At 49.1% G+C, this 20970-nt stretch overlaps 1 protein-coding gene across 1 annotated transcript in view; it reads left to right on the top strand.

Moving 5' to 3' along the window:
- LOC144160744 (uncharacterized) overlaps positions 1–18612 on the top strand; it is a 67409-nt gene extending 48797 nt beyond the window's left edge. Inside the window, exon 3 of the mRNA XM_077691928.1 lies at positions 18418–18612. Coding sequence (XP_077548054.1) covers positions 18418–18612 — 195 coding nt within the window. The remainder of the gene's footprint in view (positions 1–18417) is intronic.
- Positions 18613–20970: the final 2358 nt, after the last annotated feature.

Genomic DNA, 20970 nt, shown 5'->3' with positions numbered 1-20970 from the left:
GGAGGGGGGTCTCTGAAAAGGTGTTCTCTGCGATGATTGCCTCCTTGTGTCCTTCACCCTTCTCGTTCTTTTCTTGGTTCAAGCACACGGGTGTCGTCGCAGTTTCCGAAAAGTGGTTAGGCCCGTCCTCACTTCGTTTGCTCGGCGGTGTAGGTGTGAGTGTTAGAACATGTGGCTGCTGCTCCACCAGAGCTCTGCACTCCAACTGGGAGAGTGAAGAACCGATCCTCAGGTTGATGTCATGGAGCTGGTGAACGGCGCCTGGGTGATTTTCCGCAAAGAGGTTTTCGCCAGTCTAGCTCTGGAGTTTCTTAAGCTCGGATGACATTGACTGCCATCGCAGGCCTTCCAGCGGGATGCAATTTAATGACGATGGTTGAAGGCTCTCCGGAGACGCTTTCTGCGAACCTACGGGAGCCGACGCTGGATCGGCTACGATGCAGTTGCGTGTAACCGTCAAAGTCTCGCCGGTCATCTTCTCATACCTTAGTTGAACATTAATCATTTCGGGACCTGGGTCACGGCTTTCCTACAGGGTCCGCGTTGAAGCTTGCCGGTGAGGCTGCGGCAGCCACCGGGTGGTGCTCTGTTGCAATTCTGCTGCTAGGCGGATGAACGCTTGAGGGCTCTCTTCTGGCGGCTGCAGCATGTGTGGGGTCGGTCAGGCCGTCAATGACATACTACCTGTCAAAAGGAGACACCCAGGGGAAGTCACAGTCTGCAAGCAGGTGCAGCTTGTCTTAGATGTAGGTCACGACGTTTTCGCTAGGGCGTTGGCGACGAGCACGCATTTTCTTGACGTGAGCGTCATAGCTGCCAGTCCAGTTACCGAATGCAGCGATTAACGCTCGGCTCCAGCTTTCCTGTGACGAATGGGGTGACCATCATAAAGGTGCCATGCTCGAGCAGCATCGCGCACGCGTTCTTGACCAACTAACAACTTGGTGTGGTCTGGCTAGGCGTGGTGAGTGGCAAGGGCGCCCATTAGTTTTATTCAACAACCAGCATCGTCTTGGAACCCTCAGAAGACCGGGACGACCGTGTGGGCGGGCAATAGAAACGGGCTGGGAATGACGTCACGAAGCTGCTGAAACATTTCTGTGAGGGCCTGGGCAGCACTAGAAGGTCGGCTGGAATTCACATCAGCGGTCGTCATTATGAGGGTCGGTCACTATCGGCGGAAACCCTAAAGATGACAGAAATCACGGTGCCAACGTTGGAAGCCGCGGCTGGTCGAGAAGACGTCGTCCACTTCGACAACCGCGCCCAAAGCCGCCTGGGGGCTCGGCGCTACCTCCGTTCAGCGCTCGTGATGAGACCGTGGCCCCACCGATCACTCGGGCAGCAGGGCTGGAAGGCGAGGCAGGCATTGACCGCTGCTGAGGGCCGCCTCTGCGGCTGGATCGCCGCGAGGGAGAGCAGGTCCAGAGGCTTGGTCACCTCGGATCTTGAAGGGGTGTCGACTGCGCCACTTGTTGGTTTGTTTGGTTGGTTGGTTCCTTTAGTCATGGCGTGTACCCACGCGGGGTATTGGCCAAGAAGCTGAGTGTAATAATAATGCTGTGACCAGGTTTATTATACCGGGGAAAAAATGAAGTACGAGAAAAACCTTGAGAGTAGAAAAAGAAATCTTTGGATTGAACAGGATTGCCAGGGAAAATACTTGCGAATGAAGGCATAGCTATCTAGCAGGGCATCCGGCCTGTTGCCGCAACAAAGGAATAAAAGGCGATCACAACATCTCTGTGGCAATATCCTATGATGGAAGTACCCAGGGAAAGAATAGCGGTTAAAGATAAAATGAGATTAAGCCTATTTAACGTGTATTCAAGGTGCGTGCGTCGAATTGAGGAAAAGCTGTGGCAATTTAATGAACTTTTGGCCGATTCTAAAGACGCCATGTTTTTTGTCAGAACTAGCACCGGGCTTCTTCTTTCTTCGCTTCCAGTCAGTGGCCGTCGTAGTTGGTTTGGTAGTGGATTGGCCGCTGACCTTGCTTTCAGCTTTTGCGGTGCAATTCTTCACGCCTCAACAATATATATATATATATATATATATACATATATGTATGTATATATATATATATATATATAGGGAGTAGTAGAACTTTGAAGATGGTAGAGAACACAAGAGAAGAAAAACTTCGAACAAGGTAAAAAAAAAGAACAAGGCCACAATCGTGCTTTTACCTTGTTCGAAGTTTTTCTTCTCTTATATATATATATATATATATATATATATATATATATATATATATATATATATATATATATATATAAAATATATATATACAAGAAAACACAGAAAGCTAGTAGAATTATTATAAATAAGCCGTCAGATATATGGGAACCACTTAATAGTATAAGAAAATGTTCGAAGTATAGGTATAAGTATTATATATATTTGTATATTTTTATAAATTTGCATTTTTATAAACAGAAATCTTCTACAGCGCGGACTTTCAAAGTTTGTCTGTAGATATATATACATATATATAAATATAAATACATATATAAATAATTATATAAATACACATTTACAGATGTAAGTAACAAGTTGGAGACTATTGGTGTTGCCAAATATTCGAACCAATTGCTGTCTATTTTTTATTCGATAGAATCAAAATGCAGGTACGGTGAAATGTGGATATACGAAGATGCCAAAAACATGCAAGCTTCCAGTTAAGGCTCGCGTGAACGAAGCAGGAACGAAACCAAATTGCTAGACATCAGTGATGGTAAACTCGCCTTTAACGTATTGATTGGACACTGGAAAACTGCGCGATAAGCTATTAGAGTTATTCCACGGCATTCCACAGAAGCAAGGACACTATCCCCCGTATTCACAAACGTAACTTGTGTATAACATTTGCCTTTCGACAATTTTTGGTGCCTTTACTTGTTAAAAGCACACTCTTATGCTGAAAGGGCGCCTTTTTGCCAACTTGATGCTGTTGCACACTCGAATTTTTTTATAGTGCTAACTGGGATTCTCTACCGGCGGCGATGTTCTTCATTTTTTGGCCACCGGAGACAGACTGTAAAATTTTAAACTTCTGTTAAAAATATAAAACACCAAAAAGGCGGAACGCGAACCGTGCATTGGGATTGTTTATGTTTTGTTTTGGTACCCAGCGGCGCCCGGCTGTGTTATTTGTGTTCCAAGTGATGTGCGGGTGGCGTTCTTTATTTTTATGCCGCACTGGTTATATCACTCTGATAGGACAGCGTTTCTCTCTAACGTCACTTGCCTAGGATATTCTTGCTACAATATTCTGGATGTAACATGACGTTTCAAGAAACAGTCGCACCAAAACATATATGCCTGTAGAGCGGCCGCCGCGGCAATCGAATCACTGACGCTGGCTGACGCACGTCACTTTATTGACTCCTGCTTCACCGCCTGTGTACTCTTTGATTTGTTAGGAGAGCAGGACTTCGCTTCAATAAGCTTGTTTTTTCTTCAACACGACTGTGTCATCTTTGGCTTCGTGACATTTGGTAGAGGTACTGGGTACGCATCCTTTATTCTCGCCGCTGCTTCTGGACACCGGCAACCCAGCCAAAGGCGAGCAAGCCTCCGATTTCAAGGTTTAGCGGGCGATTTTAAACTTCTACAGGACCGAACCAAGAGAAAGACTGCCGCAGCTCACAATATGGTGCATGAATCAACTCCCTCCAGCGTCTTGAAACCCCACCGGGAACCACCATCGTTCCACGGATCCCCCGGTGAAGACCCTGAGGATTGTCTGGAGAAAGTGGAGCGCGTCCGGATCTTTAACAGGTGAGACGCCGAAGAAACCTTTCGCCATGTGTTCTTTTTGGATGATGCAGCTCAAACTTGATTCGAAAACAACAAAAGCTCCCTGAATGACTGAACTCTCTTTAAAAGCGAGTTCCTGAAAACATTCGCCAGCATCGCGCGGAAGGAACGAGCCACGCTTTTCTCGGAACCTCGCACGCAACACCCCAACGAGGGATTCGTCATCTTCGTTGAGGAGATGAAGCAACTATTTCGCAACGCGGAGCCCGAAATGACAGAAGAAAAGACATTACGCTTCCTAATGCTCAGTGTGAAGGAGGAACTGTTTGCTGGACGTATCCGCAATCTGCCAGAAACCGTCGCCGAATTCGTAATCGAATCCAGCACAATTCAAAAGGCCCTTGAATTGCGTGCTAAGCAGTATGACCGCAACCTTTTTAGCGCGGCCAATGCGAACTACGTCGACAACATGGAGATTCTGGCTGATAGCCTATGGTAGACAATCTGCGCAGTAGTGAGAGATGGGCTGCAGAATTTTCTCCCCACGACACCCGAGCATCACGTCGCTACCCTTACCGACGTGAGTTGGGAAGAAGTGCAACAAAGGTTGGGAACTTCGGGGCCGTCCGAAGTACTCCGCGAGCCACAAGCTATGAGGTACACCGCGGCTGTTCGTCGATCGCGCCTTGCTCCAACACGTCATCAACAGGCCCCACCGTACCGCTGCCTACTGTCGCACGCCCGACCCCCAGTTGTCTGAAACCAGACTCTGAGGAAGACGGAGGTATGGCGAACTTCCGATAATCGTCCTCTCTGCTACCACTTCGGAGAGACCGAGTGCATCTACCGTCGTTCCCCCTACAAGATTGAGTTTACTTCATCTGACGCATTACGCCCCCCTAACCAGCCTGCGCCCAGCTGAGATTGAAAAATACCTTTCCAACACCACCCGTGGACCTGCCCGTTTCAACTGTTCGCCGTTGCCCTACCTGTACAAGTCGCCGAACCACCGTAGCAGTGCTGACTTCGCACGTGGGACGTTCCCCAGCCCATGCGGGGGAAACCAAAGGGAGCAACTTCTGGTGGTGAAGTTACACAACGGCGGTAAAACGAAAACCTTCCAACGACGCAAGGATTAGCCAAAAGGCGTGACTCAGAACATGCCCACATCCATGCAACCCGACCTAACCGTGACGAGACTCCCGAACGCGATGACAGCCGCACGCCCCGACGCGTACCAGACAAGACGGAGACTGCCACTGAGCAGATGACGACAACGACGACTCACGGTGCCCGACTGTCAAAACGCACAAGCCGAGATACGATGCCCCGACGCACCCAAAACTCGAGAAAGGTGGTGTCCGACGTTCATATGTCCATCGACGCCTTCGATGTAGTCGCCCTCATAAACACGGGAGCCGACTTCTCAGTGATGAGCGGATCATTCGCTTCTATGCACAAGAAAGTTAGGACCAAATGAAACGATGGGCACATACGCCCTGCATGACGCCATCTCGTAATGCCCAGTGGCACTTTGACATCACTCGTCAACATAGATGGCACCACGTACGCTGTCGCTTTCCTTATTTTGCCTATTTGCCTAACTGCTACCTCGACGTAGTTCTTAGAAGGGACTTCTTGAATGACAACGGTGCTATAATTGATCTACAGACCGAGTCGAAAATTTTTTCTCCGATAATTCCATGACACTGGAACCGAATCCCGAACCCCGTGCCGCTGTAAGGATGGCCGATGATCGTGTCACACCCCATCCCCGCGCAAGCTTGATGATCTTCCTATACTGTGAAGATGCTGCTCCTCACGTCGATGCTATCATAGAGAGTGACCAAAGGTTGCTTCTGAACCGCTCTGTCGCCGTCGCAAGAGGCATTCCGCGGTTTGGGCGATGCAAATCCCACATTTTGTTCACGAATTTCAACGAAGAGTACTAGCATCTAAACAAGGGTGCCGCAGTTGCGTTCCTCGAAGACACGCAAGAAGCAGGTCAAGTGATCCCGGTCGCCAACTTTGAATGCGCACGCGCAGATAGTTCCAAGCTGCCGTATCGTTTCGATGTGAACACGGTGCTGCCGCAAAAAAATTGGGACAGATCACCGAATCCTCTGCGTCACAACAGCAAGTGTTTTTTGTCAAACTCAAAATACGTGAGACACCCCTAGCGGAGCTCTGAATTTAACCGAAGATATAGCCCGACGTACCCTACGGTCACCGTACCGTGTCTATTTACACGAGCGGGAAGCCATCCGGACTCATATCGAACATTCTCAGCGACAACATTTTACAGCCATCGAAAAGTCCCAGGGCGGCGCCCGGTCTACTCATGAAGAAACAAAATTCACCTTCTTCTCATGGGGGAACCCTGAGGAGGATGCGAAGCAGCCGTGGGGGTTGGTTGGTTTGTAAATGCGGTTGAAGTGATTAGTGTGAGTAGAAATGGTGTGTGGTGTTGGAGTAAGAAGAAGCGTGGATAGGGTGAGGAGGAGAATGGAATAGGAGAATGGAGGAGAGGCGCGCATGCGCAGTGGAGTAGCACGCAGCGCGTGTGCGCACCTGGTGTACACGGCTGTGAGGAGAAGAATCGCGGAGAGACGCGCATGCGCCGTGGAGGTGTGGACGGCGCAGCAAGGGAGGGAACAGGCTCGACAATATTCATCCTACGGGAAGATGGTTTAAAGGCCAACTGCAGTCAAAATTTCAACCGGGCGAAATCAAAATTCCTGCATAGTATGACTAAAAGACCGCGATGTACGAAGTATGACGCCTAAAATGTGCGTAATTACGCCGCAAGCGACCAGAAAAAATCAGCGATTTTGAAAACGAAACTGGCCAAAACGCGGCCAATAAAGGCAGGAGGAAGTGACGTATCGGCTGTTGGCGCGAGCTGTGCTGACCGGCCGACCCGGCCGGTTCGGCCAGCCAGGACGAAAGTGTGAGCGCGCGCGTGCGAGGGTGTGGGAAGCACGCGGAAAAGCGAGCGCTTGTCACGCAAGCACGACACTAATCGTGCGCTCCGACAGCAGCACACCGCGTAGGCATGATGTCGCGACTACACTGGAAAAAAAGAGAAGCGTACGGTTATAGAAGCCTCTTCGGAGCCTTGAATGCCAGGCGTACTGGCGCGAAATACGAGTTTCCTGGATTCTCCCGCTGCGATGCAGGCCGATCGGCCGGACGGCTGTCATCTCACTTCGGCTAAATGACTGTTTGCGCGACACGCCGGCAGGTGCTTTGTCGTCTGCAAGGTCGTTATTTTCAGTGCCTGAAACTGAATACCACGCATTGCACAGAGCTACCAGTCGCGTCGCAGTACTTCGTATGGTACCTACTACACATTTCCAAGGCATTTGGCCATGGTGAAATTTGAGTGTAGTTGGCCTTTAATTGTATTGGAGGGAGGGGGTGCAAGAGTGGAGAGGCATTAAATAGAGATAGAGAGACGTTGTATGTGGTATAAGTTTATCTTTATTTAGGCATTACCGTAATCATGTTTAACGTAGGTGACGTCGAGCTGGGGTTGGCGTTCCGCTTTGATTATGACCGCCTTATTGTCCATGAAATGTGAAGTCAAGGGCTGTTGTAGTGGATGAATCTAAGTTGCTGAAGATGAGGTCTATGCATATTCCCCGTATGATTGTGGGCTGCTTGTAATCATGGCCCGCCGAGGCTCGCCGCCGACGCACGCCGCCGACGACGACAATTGAACGTCAAAGGCGTGTGAACCGTGCTCGTCTCGTGCCGGCCCAGGAATACACCGGCAACACTGTCGATCCAGGACAGGAGACGTTAAAGGGTAAGACACCGCCGGGCGTTCAGCAGGCCGAGCTTGCGCAGGGCGGCTGGGAACGGCGCAACAACAACAGGGGGGAGATAGCCCCTATCATGAAATGCTTCGCATCTGAAAGGCGGCACATCAGGGTTCTATGCTGACTACCGGCGAATGAACAAAATAACAAAAAGGACGTGTACCCCCTCCCACGATTCGACGACGCCCTCGACTACTTCTGCCGATCGCTGAGTGCTTCTCATCGATGGATTTGAAGGCCGGGTACTGCAAAATTGAAGCGGACGAGAGAGACAGAGAGAAGACTGCATTTATAACCCCGCATGGCCTATACAAGTTCAAGGTGATTCCTTTTTGGCTGTGCACGGCGAAGCAACGCCTCAAAGAGTCATGGATACTGTGTTAGCTTGCGTAAAGTGGCACACGTGCACCGTGTACCTTCACGACGCTGTGGTATTCGCCCGGACTTTCAACGAACATCTTGCAAAATTGGAATCTGTACTCGGGGCCATACAAACGTGTCGGTTTACGCTGAAGCCAGAAAAGTGCCGTTTTGCTTATGAGGAACATAAGTTCTTCGGTCACGTCATCAACGCCCTGGGAGTCCTACCTGATCCGGCAAAAACTTCAGCCATGGCGAACTTCCCAAAGCCGACCGATAAGAAGGACGTGCGAATATTACCCGTACTGTGCGCATTCTACCAGCGCTTCGTTGCAAACGTCGCACGCATCGCAGAGCCACTCAACCGGTTCACGAAAGATAGCACCCCTTTTAGCTGAAAAAACGACCAAGAAAAAGCATTCTTCGAGCTGCAAACACGCCTGCAAAGCCCGCCTGTGCTGCCTCATTTCACAAAAGATGCCGAAACGAAAATGCACACGGGCGCCAGTGATATAGGCTTGGGTGCCATCCTCGTCCTAGAGCAAAGCGGTTGCGAAAAGGTAATCGCTTATGCAGCCGTGGTCTGTCAAAGGAGCAGAAAAACTACTCTGCCTCCGAGAAAGGGTGCCTAGCTATTATTGGGGCCATTAACGATTTCGCCCATACGTGCATGGTAGACCGTTCAAGGATGTGACAGACCACCATGCGCTGTTTGGTCTCCAATTTAAAGGACCCCTCTGGCCGTCTTGGGCGATAGAGCTTGCACTGGCAGCGGCTGCACCGGTTGCACCAGTGCACCGGTGCATCGGTACTTGCATCGGGTGCAGCGGTGGCGTGGACGCAGAGCATCCGCCTCGCGTGCAGAAGGACCGTGGTTCGAATCCCGGTGCCGGACAATTCCCAACGGTTTTTTTTTAAATCCGCGTATTGATAGAATTGCAGAATGGGGCTTGGGGTGCAGCCTGACCCCGGCAACCATTGCCGGTAACGCACTCCCTCACCAGAGCAGGATTGGCCACGCTGGTGTAGCAACCGCCACACCCCCCATGCATATGCCAGTTCGACGTTGCAATCATCCATAAATCCCGCAGGAAACATTCCGATGCCGATTGCCCGTCCCTAGCCTCCGTCAACCCACCAAGAGAAACCTGTATTTATAGCCCCGGAAGGCTTATATGAGTTCAAGGTGATGCCTTTTTGGCTGTGCATGGCGCAGCAAGACTCTGATGAAGACAGTGCGTTCTTCGGAGTCGTGATGGAGAGCGACCTAGCCGCGCAGCAGCGTGCCGACCCTGACTTACGCGTCATGATCGGCTACCTCAAAGGACGCAACGTCGCCGTGCCTAAAGCGTTCAAACGCAACCTACCAGCATTCAGCCTGAAAAGCGCCGTCCTCTGTAAGAAGAATTTAAGCCCCGGAAAGAGAACGAATTACGTTTTCGTCATCTCTGGGGACGCTCGTGACGAAATATTCGAAGCGTGCCACGACGACCCGTGTATTGGAAAAACAAGGCGAGGTACTATTGGCCGCGCTTTACCTCTGATGTGACCCACCACGTCCACAACTGGCGTATTACTAGCGACAAAAAACACCACCGGCGAGGCCCGCGGACGTTTGCAGGATATCGCCGTCACTTCAAGGCCCTTCCAACCAGATGAAATTGATCTTCTGGGTCCGTTTCTTACGTTACAATCCCACAGCAAGTGGGATATCTTAGCGAGAGACTACATGAAGCGCTACGCAGAGACGGCACCTTTAGGTAGGGAGACTGCGCAAGTAGTAGTGAAGTTCTTCGTAAACCTAGTTGTGGTGCGACATGGAGCCCCTGAAGTCCTTATCACGGACTGCGGAAGGGCCTTCACTGCGGAGCTTATACAAGGAATCTGACCCTGCAGCAACACAGATCACCGAAGAACGATGGCGTACCACCTCCGAACGAACCGACTTACGGAACGTCTAAACAAGACGATCGTAGATAAGGTGTTTGCCTACGTCGTCGTTTAACATAACAATTGGGACGAAGCCTTCCCGTATGTCACATTTGCTTACAACACAGTGAAGTAGGAAACTACACAGAAGACACCGTTCGAGCTTCTCAAAGGAAGACAGCCTACCACGATGCTCGACGCCACGCTTCCGCACGTAGAAGACGACGACCTCAACGCCGACGTCCAAGGATATCTTAAACGTGCGGAGGATTCCCGCCAGCTCACTCGAGTTCGTGTAATGAACCAGCATCTGGTGAATGCCGCCCGCCAAAACCTCCGTTGCCGAGACTCCGGAAGACAGACTTTTTTGTTCTTGTTTGCCGGGGCTCTAGTTTTGTATTAGGATCGGGTCGATGCACTCTTAGAGGGTACGTAATGCGCGAACCATGCATTGGATTTGTTTATTTCATGTTTTCGCTGCCCGGCTGCGCCCGGCTGTGTTATCTGTGCCCCAAGCGAAGCGCGGGTTCCATTCTTTGATTTTATGCCGCACTGGTTATCTCATTTTGATAAAAGAGCGTTTTCGCTCTAACGTCGCTTGCAGAGAACAATCTTTGATCTTCAGAGCAGACGCCGCGGCATTCCACTCGCCGTCCCTCGCTGAACTGCGTCTCTTTGTTACCTGCTGCTTCGCCGCCTGTGTACTTTTTGAGTTGTTAGGGGAGCATAGGTTCGCTCCAATAAACTTGTTTTTCCTTCAAGACGACTGTGTCATCTTTGGCTACGTGACAATATGTAACAAGTTTGAGACGATTGGTGTTGCCAAATATTCGGACCAATTGCTGTCTCTTTTTTATTCGATAGAATCAAAATGCAGGTACTGTCAAACGTGGAAATAACGAAGTTGACAAACATTACATGTAGGTTTTGTGTTAAGGCTCTCTTGAACGAAGCGTGTGCAAAACAAAAATTCTAGACATTAGTGATGGTGAACTCATCCTTAACGTAATTATTTCACAGTGAAAACTGCGGGATTGGCTATTACAGTTACTAAACGTCACTCCAGAGATGCAAGTTCACTAACCCCCATATTCACAAACGTTATTTTAGCATAATGTTTGCCTTTTGACAATTTTTGGTGTCTTAACGTGTTTTCAAGACAGGGTTATGCTGAAAGGAGCCTTTTTGCGAACTTGGTGCTCATCGCCACACTCAAAGTTTTTATGGGATGCCGGGCGGCGACGTTCCTCATTTTTGGGCCGCCGGAGACAGCGTTTAAAATTGCGAACTTGTCTTGAAAAGGCAAAACGTCTCGTTTTATGGCAGCACAACTCATCACCGATTAACCGACACCGCCGGTAGCGGTCGAGTTGAGCAATAAAGTCCGACATCCAGGCCTACCAGCTAATAGAAACTTCACTGACACGCCAAACGCATTGTGCCTACGGGCATTGCGTCGAAGTTGACTAAATGTTTTCATTTTTTCATCCCATATTCAAGAAAAAGTGCAAAGGTAATGACTTATCATCCTAGCGATTTCGTTGCAGCAAGGTTAACCGTCGTAATGCCTTCGTTTAAGAGGTCGCGAAACACCAAGGATTCAGTGGGGCTGGCAGTGGAGAATTGCAAAACTTCGTTAAAATCGGGAATTCATTATTTATAGGTTCGCCGCTTCAGGTGTAACTGTATTGTAGTACATAACAAGAATACATATGTAATAGTACCTAATAAATAGTACGTAATAAATATATTACTATTCGGCGCTGCGGAAAAAAATGCCATAAGCACAGTTTTATGTCACTCTCCTAAAGATTCACGCCAGTCTTTAGGCAGGAACCCCCAACGCAGACATATATATTTTCAACGCAAAGCTCCGCAGAGTAGAAAATCATTTATTTCGCTTTCTAATTATCCCAATCATAATACACTTCGAGGAACGCTACGCCTACTATGTGACTGAAGGTCATCACCATTGATTCCTGGACCGGTGTTCGGACACGCGTTTTGCATAAAATAAACGCCTTACCTCCACAAGTAAGCAAGGCCCTTACAAGTGGTGGAGGTTGCGCTCCAGCCCGTCCTCAACGGCTTCCAAGCACACCCTTAGAGATCCATTCAGGTAGGCGATTGCCTGTAGCAACGATGGAGCATTAGGCAGGAAGCAGTCCCTCTGGCAACTCCCCTGCTGCGCCTTTGGCATTTGCTATCGCCAGCTGCCAACGTGACCCCCCTCATTTCGCAGGACTCTACGATATAGACGTTGATGACTGACTGGATCAGTACACTCGCGTCCGCGCGTTTAACCATTGGGATGACATGCCGAAGCTAGAGAACGTTGCGTTTCTCTTGCCATTCAAATGCCATTTAAATGCACACCTGCCAATAAAATGCGGCACTGAAACGGCACACCGGCCTACGTAGCGGTACCAAACCGGCGCACAAGTACTGCCTGTTCAATACGTAAGTAGTTCAACACTTTCTATTATGGCGGCCTTCATCTAGCGGTTTTCTTGGCTGTAGCCGCGGGTACTTGTAGCTAGGCTGCTCTTTTTTTCAGCCGAGCGTGTAGGTGACCGGTGTGTAATGTTAGAGACGGTGTTCAGTCTGCGCCTTGATATCACTCAAACCTCCCAAGCCTGGTCTTCACAATCTGGGCGAAATGATTGTAAATGAATGGCTGGGGCTTTGAAAGGCTGGCCTGTAACCAAGGAAGCCTGAGCTATTAGCATACCACTACCGAACTTATCTACAAGTAACACAGCTTGCCCATGCACAAAAGTAGTTCTCGTTAGAGGATATCTGTAACTGATAAAACCACATCGTTTGAAAAGGGCCTCTTGCGCAGCCTGGCAACACATTTTTATGACCTATTTATACAGTCGAAAGTGGGTGAAAGTCGGTGAAAGCCGCTTTTGTAGCTCTCGCATATAAGCTGGTGCCATCCCAAGAAGATTATGCCAGAAGAACAGCTTGCGCAGACGTGGAGATGCCTCAGGCTGACGCTATGTGGGAAATGTTTTCTTCTCTACGCTCCAACGTAGGGCTGCAAAGGTGCTCCCGACAGTTTTCTTCGACATGTGATCGACTATTGGGTGCTCCTGCACCCCCACGGTCTTAAAACTCTCTAGAGTAGTACGGAAGAATCGAAGCGAGCTTTACCCAGCATTAGCCAAACTGGAACAAAGTACCTTTCAATTCGTTGCACGGAAGCGAGGAGCCCGGTTTTTCTCAACAAGTAGCGAGATACCTTTTCGAGAGCATGGAGAGCAACTACAATTTCTTCACAGAACACGTGGATACAATAAAAGAAGCTGTGCATCGATATTCCTGGACGCAACAATATTCCACTGCACCAATATTCCTCACACAACATTAATATACATACATTAATATATATATATATATATATATATATATATATATATATTTTTTATATATATATATATATATATATATATATATATATATATATATATATATATATATATATATATATATATATAAATGCCTTTCCGTCAGCATGTCTCCTTATGGAGACGCGACTTTCTTCGTCGTTTTCCTCGTAAAAACGAAAAATATTCAGGCTGCAGAGCGGTGCGTGATGTTTGAAACCTACGGAAGTAAAAGGTAGCCCCATGTAATGTGGAATGGCGGAACCGCACTCATAAACATCTTTTTAAAAGTGACGCCACCACATTTTGCTGGAGCTCCGGTGTGTTGCTGTGCTAAGTTCTTTTTAAGGCGGCGTAAATGATTTATAAAAAGTAAAAACGCTTCTTTCATGTGCAAAAATTGTTATTCACCTCCTTGTTTGTAAACTGCCTCCGGCTTTGTATTATGTTTTATAGGAAAAAGCACGATTGAGTAATGTTATTTTCGTATTGGGACGCGACGCCGTTTGCGTAATAAGTATGCTAGAGAGACTGAACTTTTTTTCTTACCTGTAGACACTTAACACTGCTAAACCTCGATGTATAGAATTTTTCTGCAGTGAATATACTAATTCCTGACCTAAAGGGATATATGTATATATATACATATATAAATATATATAAATATATATTAGGCGCGGAATAGATCATTGAAGATGGTAGAGCACACAAGAAAAGAAAACTTTGAACAAGGTAAAAGCCCGATTGTTGCAACGTTTCAGCAAAGAGACTTCCTGAATCAGCTCGCCCTGACGAAAGCAAGAACGCACGTCTTTTTGCTAAACCGTTGGCAACAATTGAGCTTTTACGTTGTTCAAAGTTTTCTTTTCTTGTATGTATATATATATATATGTATATATATATATATATATATACAGGAAGAAATGCCGGCAGTCTAAAACGCCAAAGAAGGCATAGGGGAATGGTTAGAATATTTTTACCGTTAGTGACGTTACATTATAATTTATTATTATTATTACGTGAGAAAGAAAGAAAGAAAAACACGCGCCCAGAGTGGGGACCGAACCCACGCCTTTCGATTAGATCTCGAATGCCTTGCCAATTCGGCTATCTGGGCGACTGTGTTCCGCTTCACATTCTGGGGTATTTATTTATACTACAACTGTATCTGACGCTTGAGGGTGGTAGCCAGCGCCACTCAGACTACACGGGGAGAAGGGGACCTTCTTTTCAACCCCCGGGGCGTGACGCGAACGTCTACAGCCTGTCATAAGCGGGTAACTGGCGGGAAACACTCTTATGCTACCTTGGCATCAAGGCTGCCAGAACCGAGGCCCTCGCTAAGCTTTCGCATGATAATAGGGTTTATAAATGAGGGGCTCGTTAGAAAATACAGGAAGAAATGCCGGCAGTCTACAACGCCAAAGAAGGCACAGGGGAATGGTTAGAATATTTTTTACCGTTAGTGAGGTTACATTATTATTTATTATTATTAATTACGTGAGAAAGAAAGAAAGAAAAACACGCGCCCAAAGTGGGGACCGAACCCGCGCCTTTCGATTAGATCTCGAATGCGTTACCAATTCGGCTATCTGGTCGAATGTGTTCCGCTTCACTTTCTGGGGTATTTATATATACTACAAACGTATCTGACGCTTAACGGATAACGTTCCGGGACATGGGATAACGTTCTGAGGGATAACGTTCCGGGACATGGCGAGTTGTATGCGATGGGTGTCACCCATCAACCGAGTCTGCCTCTTGTGGATTCGGTTGACGGTGTCGAGGCTGCTGACAGCACACCGGGGGATCTGGGGCTACGGTTTGACTGCGGCGGCGGGGGCGGCAACATCGTTTTTTATTGCAGATCAAATTAGGCGTCGGTGAAATATTTGTTCTGTCCCGGGGTCTCACATTTTGCCCGAACAACGGGAAGTACTCAGAATTAACACTCCTGAAAGATCTAGATATGTTTGCCCGTACTCTGCATTTGCGAGAGTACTTCTTCGATAGAAGTGATAGGGAGAATGCCAAACCTTCTATCGTCGCCAAGCACCACTGGACGCCCAGTGCACAAAGGGAGGAAAAATTCCAATTGTGTATTCGTGCTGTCCAGAGAGACGTTTTTCAGGCATACAAATCACGACAAACCCGTCATCACTACATTACAAAAAACGAACAGGATGCTCTCAATGCGTTGAATAACCGGCAGGACATTTTAATCAAACCAGCTGACAAAGGAGGGGATATTGTTTTTCTCGACTGGAATGATTATGTCAAAGAATAGGATCGGCAATTAGGTGACCAGAAATTTGATACGCCCTCTCTATTAAACTCCACTAGAAAACACTAGAACAGTTTTGACCTATAGATCTTATGCAAAAACTGGCGCCCTCTTCCGGGAACAGCGTGCGCTTCCGCCATGTTGGGGGATTCCCGGATCTACCGATACCTCTGTGTACACAATATCCCGTGGTTAGCGACGCGCACGTCGGCATTTATCGTTGTCTAAGATGCCCAAATACTGCCGCGTGGCAGTATTTGGGACGAGGACTAACACAGAAACGGCGTCCACATCTTTTCTTTTATTTCTCAATGGCAGCATGACTCGAGCCCTGCGTGAAGTCGCTTGCGGGTGTCGACGTCCCTTCGCGGAGTAATATTATAGCTAGATCGCACGCATAGTCACGAAACGAATATTATGTGTAGGACTAAAAATGTCCCGAAGTGAGCTATTTTCTAGCCCTGTATTTGTTGCGAAGCATTCCTCCCTGCATGTTGTTAAGGCGCACTGCATCGGTCAGCTCGTTCTTTATCGTGCGGGAAGAGATTTGAGTCTGCCGTTCGTGCTTTGCGTGCCCACGTTTTCTTTTTATTCTGGACGTTCGATAGGCTTTTATAGAAGTACTACGCATTCTTTCGTTTGCGAAACGTTACAGCAACTAAGGGATCCGCGAGAGTTGCAACCTTCACGTAGCGCCATGAGTAGCGCAAGTGACGTATGCAGTAATCCCGAGTATCGGTCATTTACCGTTCGTAGCCTGCTTTCGACCGTAGCCTATATTCCTCAGATGAAATTTTTCGAGCGGAGTTTTTTAAGCGGTAGTGTACACCCAGTTTTGTTGTCCACGGCGCGAGCAAAGGACTCTCAGCGGTCGTCGCGGGGCACGCGCTCACGAGCGCTCGGCATTTTCTCGCTTTTAAATTTTTCCCATTTTTTTCTTTTTTCGCTGAAGCCTATGCGTGGGCTGGGGACGCTCGGCGGTCCCCACGAGGCACGCGCTCCTCAGCGCTCGGCAATTTATAGGTAATTTAATTTTTATTGGAAATTTTTTTGTAATTTATTGGCAATATACAACGCGTTACACGCCACACACATTACGCGCTACTCATTACGGCCAGCTACAACAGCTCCGCTGTTAAAAAATGCCAGGTGTGCAATTTATTTTGTTCAGTGTTTTTTTTTTCCTTTGCAGGTTTTCTGCATCCCAGAGGATCCTGAGCGTGTAGATATATCGCGAGCGACCCCCTCTCCCATTTCAACCTCAGAACAGCCCTAAAGTTTTGAAGCGTTTCAGGAATGACCTCCTGAGAAACCCGCAGGATGAGAAACCCGCAGGATACGTTCAATGTTTGCGTTCTCAAAGCCAAAAAATTACACCATGTTCCTACGTGGAAACCCTGAGGATATGCGAAGCCGTGAAAACTCGTGTAAACTCGAGATGCCTCAGGGTTCCCACGTGGGAAGATGGTGTTATTTTATTTGCTTTTCGCCTCCATCAGAAAAGCGGCCGCCGCGGCCGGGAATCGAACACGCGACCCCGTGTTCAGCAGCGCAAAGCTTTAGCCACTGATCCACCGCGGCGGGTCGCTGCCAGAATTGTTGGCGTCCATTGTCAGCTCATCCGACGGCGCAGACTGAAGCTGCAACTGAAGGGAGCAGCGGCGCCGACCTGGTTTATCTGAAGTGCCGAGGAGGAGGGGAGAGGAGAAGCAGCAGGAACACCTGTTGTGTAGATGAGAGCGGAGAGAGGACGTTATCACAGCTGCCGTGGAGAGCGGTAGATAAGGAGCAATGCACACAGGTGGTGTGTACAGAGGGAGGGGAGAGAATGACGTTATCAGAGCTGGCGTGGAGAGGAGGAGAGCTGCGGACTTGCGCCGGAAGGAAAATGGACATCGCCGCGAGCAAGTGATGCTTTGCATCTAAAAAAACAAGTAGAAACGCGACAGTCTTCAACAGCATCCCTGCCGGTGCCGCCCTGACTGCTTTTTCGATGCATAAAGCTTATTTACGAAATCGCCCGCAAATGTGGGCAACAAAGAAAGGTCCAAAGATCAATCGTCGGTAATTTTTCTGCGCTTAAGTCTGAATATAAAAGGATCGTCATGCCGAGAAAGCCCTCGCAAGCTCCGTACCAGCAATCCCGCGACCGCCATCCCCCAACATGGCGTCGCGTGCTCGTTTCGTTTTTCTTCCGGTAGAGGGCGCGCTTTTGCATAAGGTTTATTGCTACGGTAGTCCGAAACTTTTTACGTATTATATATATATATATATATATTTATATATATATATATATATATATATATATATATTTATATTTATATATATATATATATATATTGTAAGAAATGAGGGGCTCGTTGAGGAAATACAGAAAGATAGGTCAGCAATCTACAATGCCAAATGAGGCATAGGTGTGTGGTTGGGCTCTTTTCTTTACTACGGTTAATGAAGTCAACATTTTTTTTAATATACGGAAGAAAGAAAGTGCAGTGGCGGCAGCTTCACCCGTTAACAGCGCCACTATCATCATCACCCTTGCATCCCACAATCATCAGCAGCAGCGGTGCTTGACGGGCTGCGTGAGCAGTGCCACGCACCGCGAGAACAAGATCGAATTCGACCGAGCGCCTGGGTGGTCGCTTGCCATCGCCGCTCCCACTCCAGTTCCAGCCGGGCCTTGCACACCCCAATAAATGTAGGAGAGCCACATCGCCTAAGCGAGTCCACGGCTCCCCTTCCTACAATTGGTGACCCGGAGGTTCCGCGCCTGATACCCGGCCAGCGGCACACCGACATGGCGACGTGGGGGGACCCGCCGATACCGGTGTTCGACGCACGCCACCTCCGAGGATGGTTTTTCAAGCTTGAGGCCACCTTCTCGCTGAACTACGTCACCATTCAGCCGCTCAAGCACTCCATCCTCTGGGAGACGCTTCGCCTCGAGCTCCGCTTCGTCCTCGCCCTACCACCGCCCAGCGAAACACCCTACGATGACCGCGCTGCTGTGCTCGCCCACTACGGCTTGGGGGCCGACTGCTTTCGGTCTGCAGCAGATTAGGTACTCGCGCGGTCCGTGCACGCTTCGCCGCCGCACATCGTACCTTCTGCACCATCGGCGTCGTTTCCGGCAACGAATGTCGCCATCGCTGACTCCACCGCCAGCGCGGCAGCCACACCTACGACTACAATACCCACAGCCGATGACGTCCAGGACGCCAACCAGCCGCAGCCCTCCTCTTCCCTTCAACCACCCCATGCAAGGGCTCCGGTGAGTGCTCCGTGAGCGTTCTATGCTTCCCAACCTGGTCGCCCGCTACACAACTGCTGCACGTCAAATCCACCACGACAGTAACACAGAGCCCCGTTCCACTCCTACCGCAACATGACTCGGGTGAAGCGACAGCCGTGGCACCCTCCGCGGACACCAACACAGCAGCGACCCTTCCTCTAATTGAAACCCACCGCCAGCAACCCGTCAACCGCGACGTGCACGATTACCAGGAGAAGCCCGACCCACTGACGACAGACGTCCAACCTCATAAACCACTGATGTCGCCACCAGAGGAGCGCGTTCCCGAAACTCGACGCCGACGTCACCATCGACGCCGTAAGCACCAGTCAAGAAAGCGAGTTTCGCCATTGGCAATTCTTCGGCGCACATCGACGAGGCGTCAATGCCATTTTGCCAAACAACGTCTTGCATGCCGGCTACGACCAGCGTTGCGGGGTCATATTCGTCGGCGTTCCGGGAAGTGGGTGACTCGCTGTAGCCGCTGTCTCCCTAGGCGTGGTACTGCGGTTGGAATTAGAGCATGCGCAACGATGTCGCACAAGACACCGTGCTCAAACCGTCACCTCCGAGAGTACAAGCCTCCTTGTAGTGGCACACGAGCGCCAGTGTACACGCGTCGCAAGAGGCTGGTCGTGCAACGCCCGTTCTACCGGCCCCGCCAAGTTTGCACTGTGGCAGCGGTTCGTGCCTCTTTCACTTCGGGACTACTACACCGCACACCAGTTCGTCCACTTTGCACTCCCAGCCAAGGCCACCTGAGGCCAATCAACGCTCCGGAGGCCCACAACGGACAGACCAGGATTGATTTTCTAAGTTACGCACGATTTGACCTGGACTGTCTAAGGACCTACCATGGACATGCTTAGTAATTATCTGTACATAGCTTGTTCTTCTCTTTCTGTCTTAACGCGCCCTGCGCTAGGGGGGGGGGAGCCCTGTAGTGGCGACAGCTTCACCGGTTAACAGCACAACTATCATCATCACCCCTGCATCCCACAATCATCATCAGCAGCGGTGGTTGCCGAGCTGCGTCAGCAGTGCCACGCACCGCGAGAACAAGATCGGATTCTACCGAGCGCCTGGGCGGTCGCTTGCCATCGCCGCTCCCACTCCAGTTCCAGCCGGGCCTTGCGCACCCCAATAAATGTAGGAGAGCCACATCGCCTCACCGAGTCTACGGCTCCGCTTCCTACAAAAGAAAGAAAAACACGCGCCCACAGTGGGGACCGAACCCACGCCTTTCGATTAGATCTCGAATGCCTTACCAATTCGGCTATCTGGGCGACTGTGTTCACCTTCACTTTCTGGGCTATTTATATTTACTAGAAGTGTATCTGACGCTTGAGGGTGGTAGCCAGCGCCGCTCTGACTACACGGGGAGAAGGGGACCTTCTTTTCAACCCCCGGGGCGGACTCGAACGTATACAGCCTGTCATGAGCGGGTAACTGGCGGGAAGCCCTCTTATGCTACCTAGGCATCAAGGCTGCCAGATCCGAGACCCTCGCTAGGTTTTCGCAGAATAATATAGTAAAGAAATCAGTGGCTCGTTGTGGAAATACAGAAAGATAGGTCGGCAGTCTACAACGCGAAAGGAGGCAAAAGTGGTGTGGTTGGACTCTGTCTTATACTACGGTTAATGAAGTCAACATTTTTTTTAAATATACGGAAGAAAGAAAGAAAGAAAATATTGACGACAAATCCATGATCCGGCACAACGGTGCCGCGCACCTCCTCAACTTAATTGAGGCATTTTTCCTAGCCCGTCCCAGTATTTCTCTTGCTCATTCCTACTCGGAACACAGTGTAAACTTTCTGGAGGTTACAATTACTACTTCAGAAGGTCGGCTTCAAGCAAAACGGTATAAAAAATTGACAGACACGCGGCAGTATTTGCTCTTCCAAAGTAGCCATGTCAGACAATGCAAGACCGCAACACCTTACTCTTTACCCCACCGATTTTGGAGAATATGCACAAACCAACTTTGACTAAAATTTTCGAGGTTTTATTACGCCCTCCTGAATAAAAACTATTCGGAACATGTAATAAATGGCATTGTTGTGCGAGCTAACCACTTACATCGCAACGAAATCTTTAAAGAAGAGCCCGAGCGTTAATCCGCAAA

Source organism: Haemaphysalis longicornis, unplaced genomic scaffold, assembly GCF_048455015.1.
Source record: "Haemaphysalis longicornis isolate Haplotype H1 unplaced genomic scaffold, Haemaphysalis longicornis Haplotype H1 scaffold_11, whole genome shotgun sequence".
Taxonomy (NCBI): domain Eukaryota; kingdom Metazoa; phylum Arthropoda; class Arachnida; order Ixodida; family Ixodidae; genus Haemaphysalis; species Haemaphysalis longicornis.
This window is presented reverse-complemented; position numbering and strand designations above follow the sequence as displayed.